The sequence below is a fragment of the Pseudophryne corroboree genome, chromosome 6, assembly GCF_028390025.1.
Source record: "Pseudophryne corroboree isolate aPseCor3 chromosome 6, aPseCor3.hap2, whole genome shotgun sequence".
Lineage (NCBI taxonomy): Eukaryota > Metazoa > Chordata > Amphibia > Anura > Myobatrachidae > Pseudophryne > Pseudophryne corroboree.
The window spans coordinates 134,240,894-134,264,189 of NC_086449.1; the positions used below are offsets into that span (position 1 = coordinate 134,240,894).

At 47.1% G+C, this 23,296-nt stretch overlaps 1 protein-coding gene across 1 annotated transcript in view; it reads left to right on the forward strand.

Annotated features, from left to right (window-relative positions):
* The window catches only part of LOC134936689 (zinc metalloproteinase-disintegrin-like lachestatin-2), a 199,929-nt gene that overhangs the window by 14,019 nt on the left and 162,614 nt on the right, over positions 1-23,296 (forward strand). The window contains exon 2 of the mRNA XM_063931868.1: positions 16,323-16,405. Within this exon, the coding sequence (XP_063787938.1) occupies positions 16,323-16,405 (83 nt within the window). The remainder of the gene's footprint in view (positions 1-16,322; positions 16,406-23,296) is intronic.

The window sequence follows — 23,296 nt, forward strand, 5'->3', positions numbered from 1 at the left end:
TATTGGGGAAAATGCGTTTCGCAATTTTCACCAGTGGCTGCGTGGGTTTTTGGTGTTCATGGCTTGCTACACGGAATCGCGTCCCGCGGAGTATGCCAACTTGGTGAAATATTTGTTTTTAGTACACGATATGTACTTAAAATCCAAGGGTTCCGCGTGGCGGGATTACGACGAGAAGTTTTGTCGCAATCAGGATGGCAACCCCACCCTGCCCGCGGGTTTTAAGGATGTTGAGGTGTGGTTGGAGGTCACGCAGCAGGTCAAACCCACCCCGGACGTCACGGCCAAGAAGCCCGGGGCGGCCGGGGCGGTGGCTTCTCGATTGACGGGAAAAGGCAAGTGCTTTGCCTACAACGACGGCAAATGCGGCAAAGGAACGGGCTGTCGTTTTCGCCACTCATGCAGGTTGTGCGGAGCCAGTCACCCGGCCAAGGAATGCACCGCGGCGACAGGCGGTAAGCCTGCCGCTTCCACCGAGGCCGGTGGAATTGGCAAGTAAGGCCTTCTCCCCGATTATAGTTCCCGAGTTGCAGCGCTGGCTTACCTTGTACCCCGATGAGTCGGCGGCATCGTTTCTCTTGCAGGGCTTTCAGCACGGTTTTCGTTTGCCAATCCCGGATTCGGTGTATGTGGTTGCACGCCAGAATTTGAGATCGGCTCGGGAATTCCCGCAGGAAGTCCGGCGGAAGGTTGACGGGGAGATTGGGCTGGGGCGCATGGCTGGGCCCTACGCCCTTTCCCCGTTGCCCTCCTTGTGCATTTCCCCAGTAGGGGTAGTGCCCAAGAAGGCCATAGGTAAGTTTCGTTTGATACAGCACTTGTCGCACCCGCCGGGGCTGTCGGTCAACGACGCTATCCCGGAAGCCCAATGCAGAGTTCGATATCAGTCGTTTGACGACGCGCTGCGATTAGTGCGGGATTGTGGTCCGGGGAGTCTGTTGGCAAAATTGGACGTGGAGTCGGCCTTTCGGCTACTCCCGCTACACCCAGATTCCCTGCGGTTTCTGGGTTTCAAAATAGGGGGCGAATTCTACGTCGATCGGTGTCTCCCCATGGGTTGCTCTGTCTCCTGCGCCTACTTTGAGTGCTTTAGCACGTTTTTGCACTGGTGCGTCCAGACCGCCTCCGGGCAGATGGGGGTGGCTCACTACCTGGATGACTTTCTTTTTGTAGGCCCCGGAGACAGTTCGGTCTGTGGGGACATTCTCTCGGTGGCCAGGTCGTTATTCTGCGCTTTAGGGGTACCGGTTGCGCAGGATAAGTGCGAGGGTCCTTGCACTTGTCTTAGCTATTTAGGTATCGAGATTGACACGGTAGGGGGGTGCTGTCGCTTGCCCGAGGATAAGGTGCGGAAACTATTGGGTTTGATTACAGACTGTTTAGGAAAACGCAGGGTTCGGCTTAAACAGGTGCAGTCCTTGCTTGGTTCTCTCAATTTTGCGTGTCGGATTATCCCCATGGGTAGGATTTTCTGTCGCAAACTTGAGCGGGCCACCGCGGGGACGGTTCGACAGAATCACTCCGTGTACCTTTCCCGCGAGATCAAGGATGATTTGCGGATTTGGGTCTCGTTCCTGGTGTCCTTCAACAGGGAAGTGTTGTGGCCCGCTCCTTGTTGTTCCAGTAAGCAGCTGCAGTTGTTCACGGATGCTTCAGGCAGTCGAGGTTTCGGCGCGTTCTTCGCTGGCTCATGGTGCGCTGCGGCCTGGCCGGCATCTTGGGTAACGCGTGGGTTTACCAAGAACCTGCTTCTGCTGGAATTGTTCCCGATCTTAGTGGCGCTTGAGTTATGGGCCGGACGGTTCGCAAATAGGGACATTTTGTTTCTTTGCGACAACTTAGGGGTAGTGCATGCGATTAATAACCAGCGTTCCTCATCTCCGCAGGCGCTGCGATTGCTAAGGCATTTAGTGTTGGTTTGTTTGCAGCGCAATATTAATTTTAGGGCTCGCCACGTACCTGGAGTTGACAATGGAATTGCGGATGCATTGTCCCGGTTCCAGTTTGACAAATTCAGGACGTTGGTTCCTGGAGCGGAGGCAGAGGGGTTACAGTGCCCACCTTCTGTCTGGCAGATGGTCGAAGCGGTCTAACGGCGTTGGCCAGGTGTGCACTGGCTCCCTCTACGCTACGAGCGTATGATGCTGCATGGCGGGATTGGTCAGCCTTTCAGAGTAGGTACGGGGTAGCAGGTGAGTCCTCGGCCGACGCCCTGTTGACCTTTGTTTGGGAGCATTACCAAAACGGTAGGTCAAAAGCGGCCATGGCTACTGCCCTTGCGGGCATCGCCTTTCACTCGCGACTCCACGGGACAACGGACCCCACGGGGTCGTTTGTCCTTTCCAGAGCGCTGAAAGGTTGGGCTAGGTTGCACCCGGCGCCTGCGGATTCACGTAGGCCTATAACGTTGCAGCTGCTAGCGGAATTGCTGCGTGTGCTACCTCGGATTGCGTCCTCGGAATTTGAGGTGGCATTGTTTAGTAGCGCGTATGCCCTGGCCTTTTTCGGGGCTTTTCGGGTGAGCGAGCTAGTGGCGAGCAGCAAGGCGTCCCGGGAATCGGGTCTGCTCTACGAGAATGTGCGCTTGCAGGAGGGCCTGTTGCTCTGTAGGATTGTGCGGTCCAAGACAGATCAAACAGGTCGGGGTCGCTGGTTGTCCTTGGAGGCTCAGGGAGGTATGGGCGTTTGCCCGCTGCGGTTGACGCAAGAGTATGTGCGGTTAAGACCTCCGGGGGGCAACCAGTTGCTGGTGCACGCGCAGTTGGACCCTCTGACAAAGTTTCAGTTCTCATCGGTGTTCAAGAAATGTTTGACGGCGTTGGGCTTGCAGGAGGCGGACTTCGGTACTCATTCCTTTCGGATTGGGGCGGCTACCCATGCGGCGGCCGCTGGTTCATCACCAGCGGCTATTCGGGAGTTGGGTCGCTGGAAGTCGGCCTCCTATAAGTCCTATGTCCGTATAGATAAGTTATAAGTGCGCCTGTTGCGCTAACCCTAAAACGTGTTTACTCGTCGGTTTTTGAACGCTTACCGTTCAGGAATCGAGGGTGTGAAGCGAATTTTTAAAATTTTTCCTCCGAGGGGGCCTAATTTCAATTGGCTGTTCTACCAAGGTCCACGGGAGGTTTTTTGAGTTTTCTCCTTCACTTGGGTTTTATTGGTTACGTTGTGTTTAAGTTACAGATTATGTGCATAATCTGACATTAGGATATTTTCTTTTACAGCTGTCAGCAATTTTGGAGACCACATATGGATGGTTGGTCATTCATATGTTTTTTGGGCGGAGAAACATCCCATGGCATCTAGGGCGACTGAGATTTTTGGGTCCCGGCAATTTAGATGGTTAGGTGTTAGGGGCATGTTATGGGGTGATTTGTTGCGCGTCCTTTTTTCTAGGGAGCGCCGCTGGGGTCGCCCCAGTTGTATTATCATTCATCTGGGTGGTAATGATCTGGGCCGAGTTAAAGGCATAGACTTGATTTTGTCTATAAAGGCGGATGTGGTGGCGATACGTTGTCACTGGCCTGGGGTATGCATTGTCTGGTCGGAAATGGTGCCCCGTTTCCATTGGCGTGGTGCGGTGCGTTTCTCGGCGCTGGAGAAAGCACGCAAAAAGGTGAACTCGACGGTGTCTCTGTTTGTCAAGGCCATAGGCGGAGTGGCAATTAAGCATCCTCTGCTGGTGCTGCGGAACAGGCAGTTCTATAGAGACGATGGGGTTCACCTTTCTCCGGAAGGAGTGCAGTTTTTTCTGGAAGATATTTTCGGTCTTTTTCGTTAGAGCTAGTTAGTTTCTGGTTGGTTAAGGTTCTGTTTGCGGATGGCGGTGGCGGTTTGGAAAACCTTGGTGGCGGGAAATCGCTGCCAACCAGCTGTCACACAGGCATAAGTGGTCATTGTGGGGCTCCCTCTTTAAATGGACGGCAGGTGTGTCCTTTTCTTGCGGTTGGACATTTAGACGTTCCCCTGCGGGAACCGAACGTTTGCCAGAGAAAGAGGGGTAAGGCCAGCACAATGCGGGTTATGCGGGAAGGAGGCGGGGTATGTGTACTCCCCTCCTTGGTTTGGTGGTTTGTCATCTAGGTGACGGGTGCTGGTGTTTGGCAGCGGTTTTCTGTTTGCCATCCTCCAAACTAAAGTTAATATATATTCAATTCAATTCTAATTCGGCCTCAATTATTAGTTTAAAGAGTTGGTCAGCGATTAATAAACATCGTCTGACCTTTAACTCCAGCTACTGTGTCCGTGTCTTTATTTCAGTGTGTGGTGTGGTTTTATTTAGTGATAAGCTAGCTTAAGTAAAAGGTTTATGTAATCACAATAAAGTTATGAGCGGCTTAGATAAGCTGAAGGCTGCATAAGCCTGAGGCCATATAAGCGATCAACTTTTTGTGATTGGTTGTTAAATGACTAAGCAGTTGCTAGGCAGATCAGTTTTCCCGGTTGGTTTTTTCCTATTGGTTTAAGGGGTTGTGCATCAGGATGAAGAGGAGGGTCTTAGGTTAGTATATAGGGGGTGGCCATCTTGCTAGACTCCCTCTTGCCTTTCAGTTTATGCCCGCCCGCCCTCCCAGAATGCGTCTACGTTTTTTGTTCTTGCTGTGGGCTATTGAAAGCCAGATTGGCGGGAAATCGCTGCCAACCAGCTGTCACACAGGCATAAGTGGTCATTGTGGGGCTCCCTCTTTAAATGGACGGCAGGTGTGTCCTTTTCTTGCGGTTGGACATTTAGACGTTCCCCTGCGGGAACCGAACGTTTGCCAGAGAAAGAGGGGTAAGGCCAGCACAATGCGGGTTATGCGGGAAGGAGGCGGGGTATGTGTTCTCCCCTCCTTGGTTTGGTGGTTTGTCATCTAGGTGACGGGTGCTGGTGTTTGGCAGCGGTTTTCTGTTTGCCATCCTCCAAACTAAAGTTAATATATATTCAATTCAATTCTAATTCGGCCTCAATTATTAGTTTAAAGAGTTGGTCAGCGATTAATAAACATCGTCTGACCTTTAACTCCAGCTACTGTGTCCGTGTCTTTATTTCAGTGTGTGGTGTGGTTTTATTTAGTGATAAGCTAGCTTAAGTAAAAGGTTTATGTAATCACAATAAAGTTATGAGCGGCTTATAGGTTATAGCAGGAGCCAGGAGTACATAATATATTATATAGTGAGTGACCACCAGACACACAGTGCAGTTTATTTAATATATCCGTTCTCTGCCTGAAAAAAGCGATACACACAGTGACTCAGTCAGTCACATACCATATCTGTGTGCACTGCTCAGGCTCAGGCCAGTGTGCTGCATCATCTATATATATTATATATCTGTCTGACTGCTCAGCTCACACAGCTTATAATTGTGGGGGAGACTGGGGAGCACTACTGCAGTGCCAGTTATAGGTTATAGCAGGAGCCAGGAGTACATAATATTATATTAAAATTAAACAGTGCACACTTTTGCTGCAGGAGTGCCACTGCCAGTGTGACTAGTGACCAGTGACCTGACCACCAGTATATATAATATTAGTAGTATACTATCTCTTTATCAACCAGTCTATATTAGCAGCAGACACAGTACAGTGCGGTAGTTCACGGCTGTGGCTACCTCTGTGTCGGCACTCGGCAGCCCGTCCATAATTGTATATACCACCTAACCGTGGTTTTTTTTCTTTCTTTATACATACATACTAGTTACGAGTATACTATCTCTTTATCAACCAGTCTATATATTAGCAGCAGACACAGTACAGTGCGGTAGTTCACGGCTGTGGCTACCTCTGTGTCGGCACTCGGCAGCCCGTCCATAATTGTATATACCACCTAACCGTGGTTTTTTTTTCTTTCTTTATACATACATACTAGTTACGAGTATACTATCTCTTTATCAACCAGTCTATATATTAGCAGCAGACACAGTACAGTGCGGTAGTTCACGGCTGTGGCTACCTCTGTGTCGGCACTCGGCAGCCCGTCCATAATTGTATATACCACCTAACCGTGGTTTTTTTTTCTTTCTTTATACATACATACTAGTTACGAGTATACTATCTCTTTATCAACCAGTCTATATATTAGCAGCAGACACAGTACAGTGCGGTAGTTCACGGCTGTGGCTACCTCTGTGTCGGCACTCGGCAGCCCGTCCATAATTGTATATACCACCTAACCGTGGTTTTTTTTTCTTTCTTTATACATACATACTAGTTACGAGTATACTATCTCTTTATCAACCAGTCTATATATTAGCAGCAGACACAGTACAGTGCGGTAGTTCACGGCTGTGGCTACCTCTGTGTCGGCACTCGGCAGCCCGTCCATAATTGTATATACCACCTAACCGTGGTTTTTTTTTCTTTCTTTATACATACATACTAGTTACGAGTATACTATCTCTTTATCAACCAGTCTATATATTAGCAGCAGACACAGTACAGTGCGGTAGTTCACGGCTGTGGCTACCTCTGTGTCGGCACTCGGCAGCCCGTCCATAATTGTATATACCACCTAACCGTGGTTTTTTTTTCTTTCTTTATACATACATACTAGTTACGAGTATACTATCTCTTTATCAACCAGTCTATATATTAGCAGCAGACACAGTACAGTGCGGTAGTTCACGGCTGTGGCTACCTCTGTGTCGGCACTCGGCAGCCCGTCCATAATTGTATATACCACCTAACCGTGGTTTTTTTTTCTTTCTTTATACATACATACTAGTTACGAGTATACTATCTCTTTATCAACCAGTCTATATATTAGCAGCAGACACAGTACAGTGCGGTAGTTCACGGCTGTGGCTACCTCTGTGTCGGCACTCGGCAGCCCGTCCATAATTGTATATACCACCTAACCGTGGTTTTTTTTTCTTTCTTTATACATACATACTAGTTACGAGTATACTATCTCTTTATCAACCAGTCTATATATTAGCAGCAGACACAGTACAGTGCGGTAGTTCACGGCTGTGGCTACCTCTGTGTCGGCACTCGGCAGCCCGTCCATAATTGTATATACCACCTAACCGTGGTTTTTTTTTCTTTCTTTATACATACATACTAGTTACGAGTATACTATCTCTTTATCAACCAGTCTATATATTAGCAGCAGACACAGTACAGTGCGGTAGTTCACGGCTGTGGCTACCTCTGTGTCGGCACTCGGCAGCCCGTCCATAATTGTATATACCACCTAACCGTGGTTTTTTTTTCTTTCTTTATACATACATACTAGTTACGAGTATACTATCTCTTTATCAACCAGTCTATATATTAGCAGCAGACACAGTACAGTGCGGTAGTTCACGGCTGTGGCTACCTCTGTGTCGGCACTCGGCAGCCCGTCCATAATTGTATACTAGTATCCAATCCATCCATCTCCATTGTTTACCTGAGGTGCCTTTTAGTTGTGCCTATTAAAATATGGAGAACAAAAATGTTGAGGTTCCAAAATTAGGGAAAGATCAAGATCCACTTCCACCTCGTGCTGAAGCTGCTGCCACTAGTCATGGCCGAGACGATGAAATGCCAGCAACGTCGTCTGCCAAGGCCGATGCCCAATGTCATAGTACAGAGCATGTCAAATCCAAAACACCAAATATCAGTAAAAAAAGGACTCCAAAACCTAAAATAAAATTGTCGGAGGAGAAGCGTAAACTTGCCAATATGCCATTTACCACACGGAGTGGCAAGGAACGGCTGAGGCCCTGGCCTATGTTCATGGCTAGTGGTTCAGCTTCACATGAGGATGGAAGCACTCAGCCTCTCGCTAGAAAAATGAAAAGACTCAAGCTGGCAAAAGCAGCACAGCAAAGAACTGTGCATTCTTCGAAATCCCAAATCCACAAGGAGAGTCCAATTGTGTCGGTTGCGATGCCTGACCTTCCCAACACTGGACGTGAAGAGCATGCGCCTTCCACCATTTGCACGCCCCCTGCAAGTGCTGGAAGGAGCACCCGCAGTCCAGTTCCTGATAGTCAGATTGAAGATGTCAGTGTTGAAGTACACCAGGATGAGGAGGATATGGGTGTTGCTGGCGCTGGGGAGGAAATTGACCAGGAGGATTCTGATGGTGAGGTGGTTTGTTTAAGTCAGGCACCCGGGGAGACACCTGTTGTCCGTGGGAGGAATATGGCCGTTGACATGCCAGGTGAAAATACCAAAAAAATCAGCTCTTCGGTGTGGAGGTATTTCACCAGAAATGCGGACAACAGGTGTCAAGCCGTGTGTTCCCTTTGTCAAGCTGTAATAAGTAGGGGTAAGGACGTTAACCACCTCGGAACATCCTCCCTTATACGTCACCTGCAGCGCATTCATAATAAGTCAGTGACAAGTTCAAAAACTTTGGGTGACAGCGGAAGCAGTCCACTGACCAGTAAATCCCTTCCTCTTGTAACCAAGCTCACGCAAACCACCCCACCAACTCCCTCAGTGTCAATTTCCTCCTTCCCCAGGAATGCCAATAGTCCTGCAGGCCATGTCACTGGCAATTCTGACGAGTCCTCTCCTGCCTGGGATTCCTCCGATGCATCCTTGCGTGTAACGCCTACTGCTGCTGGCGCTGCTGTTGTTGCCGCTGGGAGTCGATGGTCATCCCAGAGGGGAAGTCGTAAGCCCACTTGTACTACTTCCAGTAAGCAATTGACTGTTCAACAGTCCTTTGCGAGGAAGATGAAATATCACAGCAGTCATCCTACTGCAAAGCGGATAACTGAGGCCTTGGCATCCTGGGTGGTGAGAAACGTGGTTCCGGTATCCATCATTACTGCAGAGCCAACTAGAGACTTGTTGGAGGTACTGTGTCCCCGGTACCAAATACCATCTAGGTTCCATTTCTCTAGGCAGGCGATACCGAAAATGTACACAGACCTCAGAAAAAGAGTCACCAGTGTCCTAAAAAATGCAGCTGTACCCAATGTCCACTTAACCACGGACATGTGGACAAGTGGAGCAGGGCAGGGTCAGGACTATATGACTGTGACAGCCCACTGGGTAGATGTATGGACTCCCGCCGCAAGAACAGCAGCGGCGGCACCAGTAGCAGCATCTCGCAAACGCCAACTTTTTCCTAGGCAGGCTACGCTTTGTATCACCGCTTTCCAGAATACGCACACAGCTGAAAACCTCTTACGGCAACTGAGGAAGATCATCGCGGAATGGCTTACCCCAATTGGACTCTCCTGTGGATTTGTGGCATCGGACAACGCCAGCAATATTGTGTGTGCATTAAATATGGGCAAATTCCAGCACGTCCCATGTTTTGCACATACCTTGAATTTGGTGGTGCAGAATTTTTTAAAAAACGACAGGGGCGTGCAAGAGATGCTGTCGGTGGCCAGAAAAATTGCGGGACACTTTCGGCGTACAGGCACCACGTACAGAAGACTGGAGCACCACCAAAAACTACTGAACCTGCCCTGCCATCATCTGAAGCAAGAAGTGGTAACGAGGTGGAATTCAACCCTCTATATGCTTCAGAGGTTGGAGGAGCAGCAAAAGGCCATTCAAGCCTATACAATTGAGCACGATATAGTAGGTGGAATGCACCTGTCTCAAGTGCAGTGGAGAATGATTTCAACGTTGTGCAAGGTTCTGATGCCCTTTGAACTTGCCACACGTGAAGTCAGTTCAGACACTGCCAGCCTGAGTCAGGTCATTCCCCTCATCAGGCTTTTGCAGAAGAAGCTGGAGGCATTGAAGAAGGAGCTAAAAGGGAGCGATTCCGCTAGGCATGTGGGACTTGTGGATGCAGCCCTTAATTCGCTTAACAAGGATTCACGGGTGGTCAATCTGTTGAAATCAGAGCACTACATTTTGGCCACCGTGCTCGATCCTAGATTTAAAGCCTACCTTGGATCTCTCTTTCCGGCAGACACAGGTCTGCTGGGGTTGAAAGACCTGCTGGTGACAAAATTGTCAAGTCAAGCGGAACGCGACCTGTCAACATCTCCTCCTTCACATTCTCCCGCAACTGGGGGTGCGAGGAAAAGGCTCAGAATTCCGAGCCCACCCGCTGGCGGTGATGCAGGGCAGTCTGGAGCGACTGCTGATGCTGACATCTGGTCCGGACTGAAGGACCTGACAACGATTACGGACATGTCGTCTACTGTCACTGCATATGATTCTCTCAACATTGATAGAATGGTGGAGGATTATATGAGTGACCGCATCCAAGTAGGCACGTCACACAGTCCGTACTTATACTGGCAGGAAAAAGAGGCAATTTGGAGGCCCTTGCACAAACTGGCTTTATTCTACCTAAGTTGCCCTCCCACAAGTGTGTACTCCGAAAGAGTGTTTAGTGCCGCCGCTCACCTTGTCAGCAATCGGCGTACGAGGTTACATCCAGAAAATGTGGAGAAGATGATGTTCATTAAAATGAATTATAATCAATTCCTCCGCGGAGACATTGACCAGCAGCAATTGCCTCCACAAAGTACACAGGGAGCTGAGATGGTGGATTCCAGTGGGGACGAATTGATAATCTGTGAGGAGGGGGATGTACACGGTGATATATCGGAGGGTGAAGATGAGGTGGACATCTTGCCTCTGTAGAGCCAGTTTGTGCAAGGAGAGATTAATTGCTTCTTTTTTGGGGGGGTCCAAACCAACCCGTCATATCAGTCACAGTCGTGTGGCAGACCCTGTCACTGAAATGATGGGTTGGTTAAAGTGTGCATGTCCTGTTTTGTTTATACAACATAAGGGTGGGTGGGACTGGGAGGGCCCAAGGACAATTCCATCTTGCACCTCTTTTTTCTTTTCTTTTTCTTTGCATCATGTGCTGATTGGGGAGGGTTCTTTGGAAGGGACATCCTGCGTGACACTGCAGTGCCACTCCTAGATGGGCCCGGTGTTTGTGTCGGCCACTAGGGTCGCTAATCTTACTCACACAGTCAGCTACCTCATTGCGCCTCTTTTTTTCTTTGCGTCATGTGCTGTTTGGGGAGGGTTTTTTGGAAGGGACATCCTGCGTGACACTGCAGTGCCACTCCTAGATGGGCCCGGTGTTTGTGTCGGCCACTAGGGTCGCTAATCTTACTCACACAGCTACCTCATTGCGCCTCTTTTTTTCTTTGCGTCATGTGCTGTTTGGGGAGGGTTTTTTGGAAGGGACATCCTGCGTGACACTGCAGTGCCACTCCTAGATGGGCCCGGTGTTTGTGTCGGCCACTAGGGTCGCTTATCTTACTCACACAGCGACCTCGGTGCAAATTTTAGGACTAAAAATAATATTGTGAGGTGTGAGGTATTCAGAATAGACTGAAAATGAGTGTAAATTATGGTTTTTGAGGTTAATAATACTTTGGGATCAAAATGACCCCCAAATTCTATGATTTAAGCAGTTTTTTAGTGTTTTTTGAAAAAAACACCCGAATCCAAAACACACCCGAATCCGACAAAAAAAATTCGGTGAGGTTTTGCCAAAACGCGTTCGAACCCAAAACACGGCCGCGGAACCGAACCCAAAACCAAAACACAAAACCCGAAAAATTTCAGGCGCTCATCTCTAGAAAACACCCACACAGCAGCGCTGGATAAGTTTATCCTCTATTTTTTTGGTGTATTGTGGTGGAGGTTAGAGGAACCTTCTGTTTGTGGTTTAGACCAATTCGGCTGCACACTGTCAATCAAGCGCACTTGGGTTAGCCTCACTCTCTTTGTTTCTAGTATATGGATAACTTGAGACTGTGACTTTGCAACATACTTGCATATATAAGCAACTTGACCGCAGTAGTGATTTGTCTCTATCACTAAACAGAGCATTGTGTCAACGTAAATGTTTTAACTTTGTATATGAATATACAGTGTTTGAATAAAATTATTATCTTTAATAAATACAACCAGGTACTTTTTGATCCATGTTTGCAGTTTGTTCAATATTTTGTTAATGATTACAGCAAATCACTGACCTTGCAAAGAAACTCCTTAGTGGCACCCCTGGCAGGATCTGGAATCCAGGAGATTTCGGGGGTCATTCCGAGTTGATCGTAGCTGTGCTAAATTTAGCACAGCTACGATCATTCACACTGACATTAATGGGGACGCCCAGCACAGGGCTAGTCCGACCCGCATGTCAGTGCCGTCCCCCCCCCCCCCCCCCAAAAAGAAGTACAAAGGCATCGCACAGCGGTGATGTCTTTGCACTTCCGGAGTAGCTCCCAACCAGCGCAGCTTTAGCGTGCTGGCCGGGAGCTACTCGTTGCTCCCCGGCCCGCAGCAGCTGCATGTGATGTCATGCAGCTGCCGCGGACCGCCCCCCCCCAATGATCCGGCCACACCTGCGTTGGCCGGACCGCTCACCCTAAACAGCAGTTTAACTCCACCGTCCAGCCCCCTCCCGCCCAGCGACCGCCTCTGTCTCAGAGGCGATCGCTAAGCAACGATGGCTGCCATGCACCGGCGCACTGCCACGCCGGCGCATGCGCAGTTCCGACCCGATCGCTGCGCTGCAACAAACTGCAGCGAGCGATCGGGTCGGAATGACCCCCTTCAAGTACAATGCTGGGCAGGAGAAGATTTATGAATTAAATTGGTACCTCTTGCATAGGCAACTATGGGGTGGAAAAATTCGTGTGGATTCGGGCTACTGGACAACTGAACCACACAACTGTACTTTTTACTAACGTATAAAAATACAGAGAAATTACTATACAGACATTTTCTGTGTCCTACAAAGCTGGAAAGAAGCCAATTTGCTGAAAAACACTTGCTGGCTATTACTTTCCAACCATTACTAAATAGTGCAAAAATCATACTTCTGGCACCTTTTAAGAACTTCCAGTACTTTCCTTATGGACACTAGCAGACTATATGGTCCTGTTATCTCAATTGCCACTTGCCAGGATGTTTTGCTCACTTTCCCATGCACTTTTCCCAGGCTGCTATTTGTGGAAAAGTAGTGCAGTCTCTTTTTGAATCTCGTATTTCTCAGGTGCGCGCTTTCACACAATGTATGTGAGATTTATGATACAAACTCACTGCTAACTGAATTGACCCCTTATACCAGGGATGGGGAACCTTCGGCCTTCCAGCTGTTGTTGAACTACACATCCCGGGAGGCCCTGCAACAGTTTTAGCATGGCCAAATAGCAAAACTGTAGCAAGGCATGCTGGTATGTGTAGTTCAACAACAGCTGGAGGTTCCCCATCCCTGCCTTATACTGTGGCCAGAAATTCAATGTTCCTGTTACAGTAAATCTAGATAAAAATGTTGATTGATTGATTGATTGATTGATTGATTGATTTAAGATGGATTATGCTTCTAACAGGTGGAGAAATAGAAAAAGACAATTACAGACTAGTTATAACTTTGCAGATAAAAGCCAGCATGATTTCAGATGAAAGTACATTCCCCATTGCACGTTGGAGCCTTTGTGAATTAGTCTATTGACAGATTACAATTGAATAACAGGATAAGGTTATGCTGTTTAACCGCAACTAATTGTGACTAAGGTGGTCATTCCAAGTTGATCGCTAGCTGAATTTGTTTGCAGCGCAGCGAACAGGCTAAAAAACGGCAGTTCTGCGCATGCGTATGCGGAGCAATGCGTACGCGCGTCGTAATGGCACAACGAACTATGGCCCTCATTCCGAGTTGTTCGCTCGCTAGCTGCTTTTAGCAGCATTGCACACGCTAGGCCGCCGCCCTCTGGGAGTGTATCTTCGCTTAGCAGAATTGCGAACGAATGTATCGCAGAGCGGCTACAAAGTTTTTTGTGCAGTTTCAGAGTAGCTCAAAACCTACTCAACGCTAGCGATCACTTCAGACTGTTTAGTTCCTGTTTTGACGTCACAAACCCGCCCAGTGGGGGTAATTCCAAGTTGATCGCAGCAGGAATTTTGTTAGCAGTTGGGCAAAACCATGTGCACTGCAGGGGAGGCAGATTTAACATGTGCAGAAAGAGTTAGATTTGGGTGTGGTGTGTTCAATCTGCAATCTAATTTGCAGTGTAAAAATAAAGCAGCCAGTATTTACCCTGCACAGAAATAAAATAACCCACCCAAATCTAACTCTTTCTGCACATGTTATATATGCCTCCCCTGCAGTGCACATGGTTTTGCCCAACTGCTAAAAAATGTCCTGCTGCGATCAACTTGGAATTACCCCCAGTGTTCGGCATAGCGTTTGCACGGCTGCTAAAAACTGCTAGCAAGCGATCAACTCGGAATGACCCCCAAAGGCCTAGGTTCACCTAATGTTATCGCCATAACTGCATTGTTGTCATATCAAGGTCAAACAAGTCACCGCTGCTAGAGTCATATATAATGTATATACTTGCCTGCATTTAGGACCTCCTCCTGGGAGATCCCGGAGGGAAGATTCAATAGGCAAGTATAGTAGGTACAGTGAAGCAATTTGCATAATCATTGCCCCACCCCTGCTGGATAATGCTGTGATTTGCCATGATGATGCAATTGCCAATTGACACCATCACATAGGGGTATGTTCAATTGTAGTCGGAAACTGCCATCTTGTCGCAAAGACAGCAGTTTCCGACAGGTTTAGGTCAGAAGGGGTTCCGACCTATTCAATGGGGGGCCGTTTTTTCCGACAAGTAGGGAATTCCCGACTTGTTTGAAAGCTGTCCCACCGATCCGCGTATATTGGGGGTAATTCTGAGTTGATCGCAGCAGGATTTTTTTTTAGCAGTTGGGCAAAACCAGGGCCCTCATTCCGAGTTGATCGGTCGCAAGGCGAATTTAGCAGAGTTACACACGCTAAGCCGCCGCCTACTGGGAGTGAATCTTAGCTTCTTAAAATTGCGAACGATGTATTCGCAATATTGCGATTACTAACTACTTAGCAGTTTCAGAGTAGCTCCAGACTTACTCTGCCTGTGCGATCAGTTCAGTGCTTGTCGTTCCTGGTTGACGTCACAAACACACCCAGCGTTCGCCCAGGCACTCCCACCGTTTCTCCGGCCACTCCTGCGTTTTTTCCGGAAACGGTAGCGTTTTCAGCCACACGCCCCTGAAACGCCGTGTTTCCGCCCACTAACACCCATTTCCTGTCAATCACATTACGATCGCCGGAGCGAAGAAAAAGCCGTGAGTAAAAATACTTTCTTCATAGTAAAGTTACTTGGCACAGTCGCAGTGCGAACATTGCGCATGCGTACTAAGCGGATTTTCACTGCGATGCGATGAAAAATACCGAGCGAACAACTCGGAATGAGGGCCCATGTGCACTGCAGGGGAGGCAGATATAACATGTGCAGAGAGAGTTAGATTTGGGTGGGTTATTTTGTGTCTGTGCAGGGTAAATACTGGCTGCTTTATTTTACACTGCAATTTAGATTGCAGATTGAACACACCCCACCCAAATCTAACTCTCTCTGCACGTTATATCTGCCTCCCCTGCACTGCACATGGGGCGTCATTCCGAGTTGTTCGCTCGCAAGCGGATTTTAGCAGATTTGCTCATGCTAAGCCGCCGCCTACTGGGAATGAATCTTAGCATCTTAAAATTGCGAACGATGTATTCGCAATATTGCGATTACACACCTCGTAGCAGTTTCTGAGTAGCTCCAGACTTACTCGGCTTCTGCGATCAGTTCAGTGCTTGTCGTTCCTGGTTTGACATCACAAACACACCCAGCGTTCGCCCAGACACTCCCCCGTTTCTCCGGCCACTCCTGCGTCTTTTCCGGAAACGGTAGCGTTTTTTCCCACACGCCCATAAAACGGCCTGTTTCCGCCCAGTAACACCCATTTCCTGTCAATCACATTACGATCGCCAGAACGAAGAAAAAGCCGTGAGTAAAATTCCTAAGTGGATAGCAAATTTACTTGGCGCAGTCGCAGTGCGGACATTGCGCATGCGCATTAAGCGGAAAATCGCTGCGATGCGAAGATTTTTACCGAGCGAACAACTCGGAATGACCCCCATGGTTTTGCCCAATTGCTAACAAAGATCCTGCTGCGATCAACTCAGAATTACCCCCATTGTTGGAAGCGCAGCCAAACCCGAGAGGTTTTAGCCCCGTTTCCGACAATGTCAATCCGACTTTAAAAAAAATCGGATTGCCATTGTCGGGACTGGGCCAAACCCGACAGGTATTGAATATTTACCTGTCGGATCCTTTCTGTAGGAAAGGATCCAACAGCCCTGCCCATTTTACTAGGGAAGTGGGCAACATCTGGGTTTTACCCTGCTCTCCCAGGACCCGGGAGAACTATCTGGAATATGGAAGTCTCCCAGACATTCCAGGAATGTAGGTAAGAATGGTACACTGTCAGAACTGTACTCAGTTTCTTCAACAGAACTATTCATATATGGTAGCGTTCCTATAATATTTCATTTTGTAATCAAATATATGGTCTTGTATCTTGTAGCATTTAATCGAATACCTGCAGGACAGAAGTACAAGGTGGTCTTCCCTAAGAAACTTCATGCGCAACACAAGAGAGACACTCAGGTACTGTACTGTTATGGCGAAAATGACTATTTGAATAGTGGGATTGTTATTTGCAGAGAAAGAGGATTTTGCTCAGCAGAGAGGAATATAAATTATAGAAGAAAAAATAGGATCCCTTATTGACTATGAGAAAAGGATTTACCGGTAGGTGATTAAAATCCTATGTTCTCTAACATCCATAAGGGTACTGGGGACACTTAGAGGGTCATTCCGAGTTGATCGCTAGCTGCCGTTGTTCGCAGCGCAGCGATCAAGCAAAAATCGGCACTTCTGCGCATGCGTATGGCACGCAGTGCGCACGCACGACGTACTTTCACAAAAGCCGATGCAGTTTCACACAAGGTCTAGCAACGCTTTTCAGTCGCACTGCTGATCGGTGAGTGATTGACAGGAATGGGGTGTTTCTGGGAGGTAACTGACCGTTTTCCGGGAGTGTGCTGAAAATCGCAGGCGTGCCTGGGGAAACGGGGGAGTGGCTGGCCGAACGCAGGGCGTGTTTGTGACGTCAAAACGGGAACTAAACAGACTGAAGTGATCTCTAGCTAGGAGTAAGTCTCGAGCTACTCTGAAGCTGCACAATCTTTTTTGTAGCAATGCTGCAATCCTTTCATTCGCACTCCCAGAACGGGCGGGAACGTGCTGAGATGCCTGCAACACTGTATGTCCGAAATGAACATCCTCTTTTGCCAGGGTATCAAACCTGTAGAACTTGACAAGCGTGTTTGTCCCTGACCAGGTAGTGGCCTGGCATAGTTGCCAAGCCGAGACACCACGGACGGCCACCCAGGTACAACCCACCGACCTAGTAGAGTGGGCCTTGACAGACTTAGCAATAGGTAAGGCCGCCGAAGCATGTTGAATAGTAAGCCTAATCCAATAGGCAATAGACTGTTTCAAAGCATCACAACCCTTCTTGAGAGCATCATAAAGCACAAAGAGGAACCTGACTTTCGGACAGCAGCACCTCTTGACATAGATCCTCAGGGCTCGCAACACCTCCAAGGACTTCGGAATGGAAGAAGTGGCCGAAGCCGCCGAACCCACGATAGGCTGATTTAGGTTGAAAGCAGAAACCACCTTCAGCAGTAACTGATGTCGAGTCCTGAGTTCTGCTCTATCCTCATGAAAGACCAAACAGGGACTCCTGCAAGATGAGCTCCGAGTTCCAAAACATGCCTGGCTGAAGCTAAGGCCAACAGCATAAACGTCTTCCATGTAAGGTACTTGTCCTCTACCAACATTAACGGTTCAAACCAAGAGGACAGCAGGAAGGTCATAACAACATTTAGATCCCAAGGTGCTGTAGGAGGCATGAAAGGAGGTTGGATGTGAAGGACACCCTGTAAAAATGTCTGGACTTCAGGTAAAGCAGCCAATTTCTCCTGGAAGAAGATGGACAAGGCTGAGATCTGTACCTTAATAGAACCTAACCGTAGCCCATGTCCAAACCTGCTTGTAAGAAATGCAGAAAACATCCCAGGTTGAAATCTGCAGAAGCATACCTTCGGCCCTCACACCAAGAGACATACCATTTCCAGATATGGCGGTAGTGAGTCGATGTGACAGCTTCCTGGCTTGAATCATGGTGTAATAACCCTACCCGGAATACCTTTTTCAGCTAGAATGTTTCACTCAACCGTCATGTCGTTAAACGAAGCCACCATAAATCCAGGTAGACGAATGGCCCTTGCTGAAGAAGATCTTCCCGCAGAGGTAGAGGCCAGGGGTGGTCAATGGTCATGGCCAGAAGATCTGCATACCAAACTCTCCGAAGCCAGTCGGGGGCAAACAGAATTGTCTGAACCCCTTCCCTTCTGATTCTTTTTAGAACCATGGGAAGCAACGGAATCGGAGGAAACAGGTACACCAGCTGGTAGGCCCAAGGCATCGTCAGTGCGTCCACTGCCACCGCTTGAGGGTCCCTTGTCCTGGAGCAATAGCGTTGAAACTTTTTGTTGAGCTGAGAAGCCATCAGATCAATCTGTGGATAGCCCCACTGATCCTTTATCATTCGGAAAACCTGCGGATGGAGTCCCCACTCTCCTGGGTGTAGGGCGTGACAACTTAGGAAGTCTGCTTCCCAGTTGTACACTCCCTTTCTACCCAGAGGAGTATCTTGGATACCTCTCGCATGTAGGCCCTGCACTTTGTTCCTCCCTGTCTATTGATGTATGCCACAACCGTGGCATTGTCCGACTGAAACTGAATGGCTTGGTCTTGAAGCAGGAGAGACACCTGTAGCAAAGCATTGTAGACCGCCCTGAGTTCCAGTATGTTTATTGTAGGAATGGCTTCGTGGTTTCACCACCTGCCCTGGAACTGTTCCCCTTTGGCGACAGCTCCCCAACCTCAAAGGCTTGAGTCTATGGTTAAGAGAATCCAATCCTGGATCCCAAAGCTCTGACCCTCCAAGAGATTGGAGGGTTGCAACCACCACAGGAGAGAGATCCTGCCCTGCGGTGAGAGACGTATGATCTGGTGCATCTGAAGATGCGAACATGACCATTTCTTCAGGCGATCCAGTTGGAAACTCCTTGCATAGAATCTGCTGATACACATAATGACCCCAGTATAGTGCCAGATACACATATGCTCCAGCAGTGCAGTGCCAGCTACACTTATGCCCCAGCAGTGTCAGATACACATACAGTATGCCCCAGTAGTTCAATGCCAGATACACATATGCCCCCACAGTGCAATACCAGATACACATAATATGCACCAACAGTGCCAGATACACATTATATGCCCCCACAGTGCCAGATACACATAAGATGCCCCCAAGTGCCAGATACAAAAATGCCCCAGTGCCAGAAACACACATGCCCCCAGTGTCAGAAACACATGTGCCCCCAGTGCCAGAAACACACATGCTCCCAGGGGCAAATGCAGGATTTTGAGAGGAGGGGGGGGGGGGGTTCCACTTCCATATTCCTCTCCTCTCTTTACTCCAGTTCTCCCCCTTCTGAATGTCTCTTTTTATTTACTTTCTTTTGGATTCTATACTATGTAAGGCTGGTGATTCTTTACTGTTTGTCATTGTTATTTCAGGACTTCACAATCCTGATTCCACTGACTTTATTGTATTGACTTGCTATTATGTTTTGCTTGTATTTCTTGTTTACCTTTGAAAATTAGTTAAATTTGTCTACAAAAAAAGAGGGGAGTTTCCAAATATAGATACGAGATAGATAGATAGATAGATAGATAGATAGATAGATAGATAGATAGATAGATAGATATAGGGGGTCATTCTGACCCGATGGCATGCTGCGCTTCTTTGCAGCTGTGCAATTGGGTCGGAACTGCGCATGCATGGCGGCCGCATTGCGCAGATGCATCATTGCAGGCAGCGATGCCTCCAACGAAGAAAGCGGTCGCAGTGGTGACCGCAAGAAGATTGACAGGAGGAGGGCGGATCCGGGCATCAACTCACCGTTTTCTGGGGGTGGAGAACCGAACGTAGGCATGTCGAGGCGTTTGGAGGGCAGATGTCGAGTGGGGGTAAAGATACAAAAAAACTTTTAATAGGGACATGCTATAAACTGCCAGATATTAGTGTGGCTGACGAATTAATACTCTTGCAGCAAATCGAAAAAGCTGCAGGTATGGGGGACGTCGTTATTGTTGGGGACTTCAATTACTCGGACATAAACTGGAACACCGAAACATTAAATACATCTAGGGGTAACAGGTTCTTAAACATGCTAACAGATCATTACTTGTCACAGGTAATTGAGGAGCCAACTAGGCAAGGGGCTATACTGGACCTAGTACTAACAAATAATGAGGAAATTATAACAAATACTAAAGTAGGGGAGACCCTAGGAAATAGCAATCACAATATGATCACATTCGATATCAGCTTTCAAAAGCAACAATATAAGGGTTTAACCAAGATTTTTAACTTTAGGAAAGCAAATTTCACATTGCTGAAACAAGCGATGAAGGAGATTAATTGGGAAATTGTATTTCATGGTAAGAATACTGCTGAAATGTGGGACATTTTTACAACTGCGCTCAATAAGTACACTAATTTATTTATTCCCAAAGTCAACAAAAACAGAAGTAGGAAATCCAAACCGATGTGGCTTAATAAAAAGGTCAAGGAACAAATGGATAAAAAGAAGCGTGCTTTCAAAGCATTTAAGTCTGATGGAAAGGTGGAATCATTCTAGTTCTACAAGGAATGTAACAATAAATGCAAAAAAGTGATTAGAGCAGCTAAAATAGTAAACGAAAAACAAATCGCAAAGGAGAGTAAAACAAATCCGAAAAAGTTCTTTAAGTATATAAATGGTAAAAGGTTGAAAAGGGAGAATATTGGGCCCTTAAAGGGTAAGCTGGATGTCTTGATTAATGATGATAGGGAAAAGCAGATTTATTTAATAAATTCTTTTCATCAGTATTCACGAAAGAGGACAAGTTGACAAGAATAGAGCATAACATAAATAATAATAATGACCCACTGCTTGGTACTTGCTTAAACGAGGGAGTAATCCGGGAGGGACTGAGTAAAATTAAGATAAATAAATCTCATGGGCCGGATGGACTCCACCCCAGGGTTCTTAGAGATAGCCAAACCTCTATATTTGATCTTCATCGAGTCAATTAGATCAGGAATGATACCAAAGGACTGGCGTATAGCAGAGGTAGTCCCAATATTTAAAAAGGGTATTAAAATGCTCCCCGGGAACTATAGACCGGTTAGCTTGACATCTATAGTGGGGAAAATACTAGAAGGTATATTAAGGGATAGCATTCTAGAGTACTTGGATACCTCCAAGGTTATTACTAGGAATCAACATGGATTTGTGAAGGACAGGTCATGTCAAACTAACTTAATAAGCTTCTACGAGAAAGTGAGCGATAGTATTGATAAGGGTCAAGCAGTGGATGTGTTCTTTTAGACTTCTCTAAGGCTTTTGACAAAGTTCCACACAGAAGACTAATCCTCAAACTAAGAGAGCTTGGGGTGGGAAATACTATCTGTACTTGGGTGAGTAACTGGCTGTTTAATATGGAACAGCGAGTGAGGGTTAATGGGATATACTCTGAATGGGCTTCAGTACTCAGTGGAATACCGCAGGGCTCAGTACTCGGGCCATTGCTGTTTAATATATTAATTAATGACCTAGGTGAGGGACTGGAAAGCACAGTGTCAATTTTCGCAGATGACACTAAATTATGTAGAATAATTAATTCAGACAAGGATGTTGAGTTTCTACAGAATGACTTAACTGGACTGGATGCCTGGGCAGACAAATGGGGAATGAGGTTCAATATAGACAAATGTAAAGTTTTGCACCTTGAGACTAAGAACAATCAGGCAGCCTATAAACTAAATGGGAAAAATGTAGGGATAACGGTAGTTGAAAAGGATCTGGGTGTGCTCATCGATAATAAACTTGGTAGCAGTTTGCAATGTCAAAATGCAGCAGCAAAGGCTAATAAGGTGTTATTATGCATAAAACGGGGTATGGAGACAAGGGATGAGAGTGTAATCCTTCCACTGTATAAATCATTCGTGCGACCACACCTGGAATATTGTGTACAGTTTTGGGCACCATACTATAAAAAAGATATCTTGGAACTCGAAAGGGTTCAGAGGCGAGCCACTAAACTGGTTAAGGAGTAAGAGGCATTGGACTATGAGGAAAGACTTAAAAGGCTTGATATGTTCACACTGGAATAGAGGCGACTGAGAGGGGACATCATTAATATTTATAAATACATTAAGGGACAATACAAGGATCTATCAAACGATTTGTTTACCAAAAAAACACTACATAGGACACGAGGACACCCACTGAGGTTAGAGGAGAAAAAATTCCATACCCAACGGAGAAAAGGATTCTTCACAGTAAGAGCAGTAAGGATTTGGAATTCTCTTCCAGAGAAGGTAGTAATGGTGGACACAATCAATAAGTTTAAAAATGGATTAGATAAATTCCTAGCTGAAAAAAATATCTAGGGATACAGCATTTAATTAATATTTAAAGATAAAATAATGAAATAAAAGAATGTAATGTACAATAGGTTGAACTCGATGGACATTTGTCTTTTTTCAACCTCAACAACTATGTAACTATGTAACTATGTCTGACGTCAATTCCGGGACCTGCAGCACTGAAGTGATCGCACAGGGTGAGTAACTCTTACCCTAGTCTAGTTCTGCACAAAACTTTTTTTGCATAGCAGGGATGCACAAGCGTTCACAGCCTTGCTATGCAAAAATCCAATCCCCCATAGGTGGCGTCTAGTTGATCGCACGGGATGCAAAAAGTTGCAGTGTGCGATCAACTCGGAAAGACCCACATAGATATGTCTCAATATGGCGGCACTCAGAAATAAACAGCACCTTTTTGCAATTTATCAAGTCTCCGAGTGCTGCCATATTTTCGGAAGTTTTACTCCATGGAGGGCACCAGAGCAAGTATATACTGCTGATGAGCACAGCCAGAGAGAGAGAACACAAAGAGCCAGAGCATAGGAGATATGGAGAGAGAGAGAGACATGGGAAGGGCGAAAGAGAGAGACATGGGGAGGGAGAGAGAAACATGGTGGGAGAGAGAGACATGGTGAGAGAGACAGATGGAAAGGGAGGAAGAGAGAGAGACATGGGGGGAGAGAGAAACATGGTGGGACAGAGAGAGACATGGTAATAGAGAGACGCATGGAAAGGGAGGAAAAGAGAGAGACATGGGGGGAGAGAGAAACATGGTGGGAGAGAGAGTGAGAGAGACATGGTAATAGAGAGATGCATGGAAAGGGAGGAAGAGAGAGAGACATGGGGGGAGAGAGAAACATGGTGGGAGAGAGAGAGAGAGACATGGTAATAGAGAGACGCATGGAAAGGGAGGAAGAGAGAGACATAGGGAGGGAGAGAGA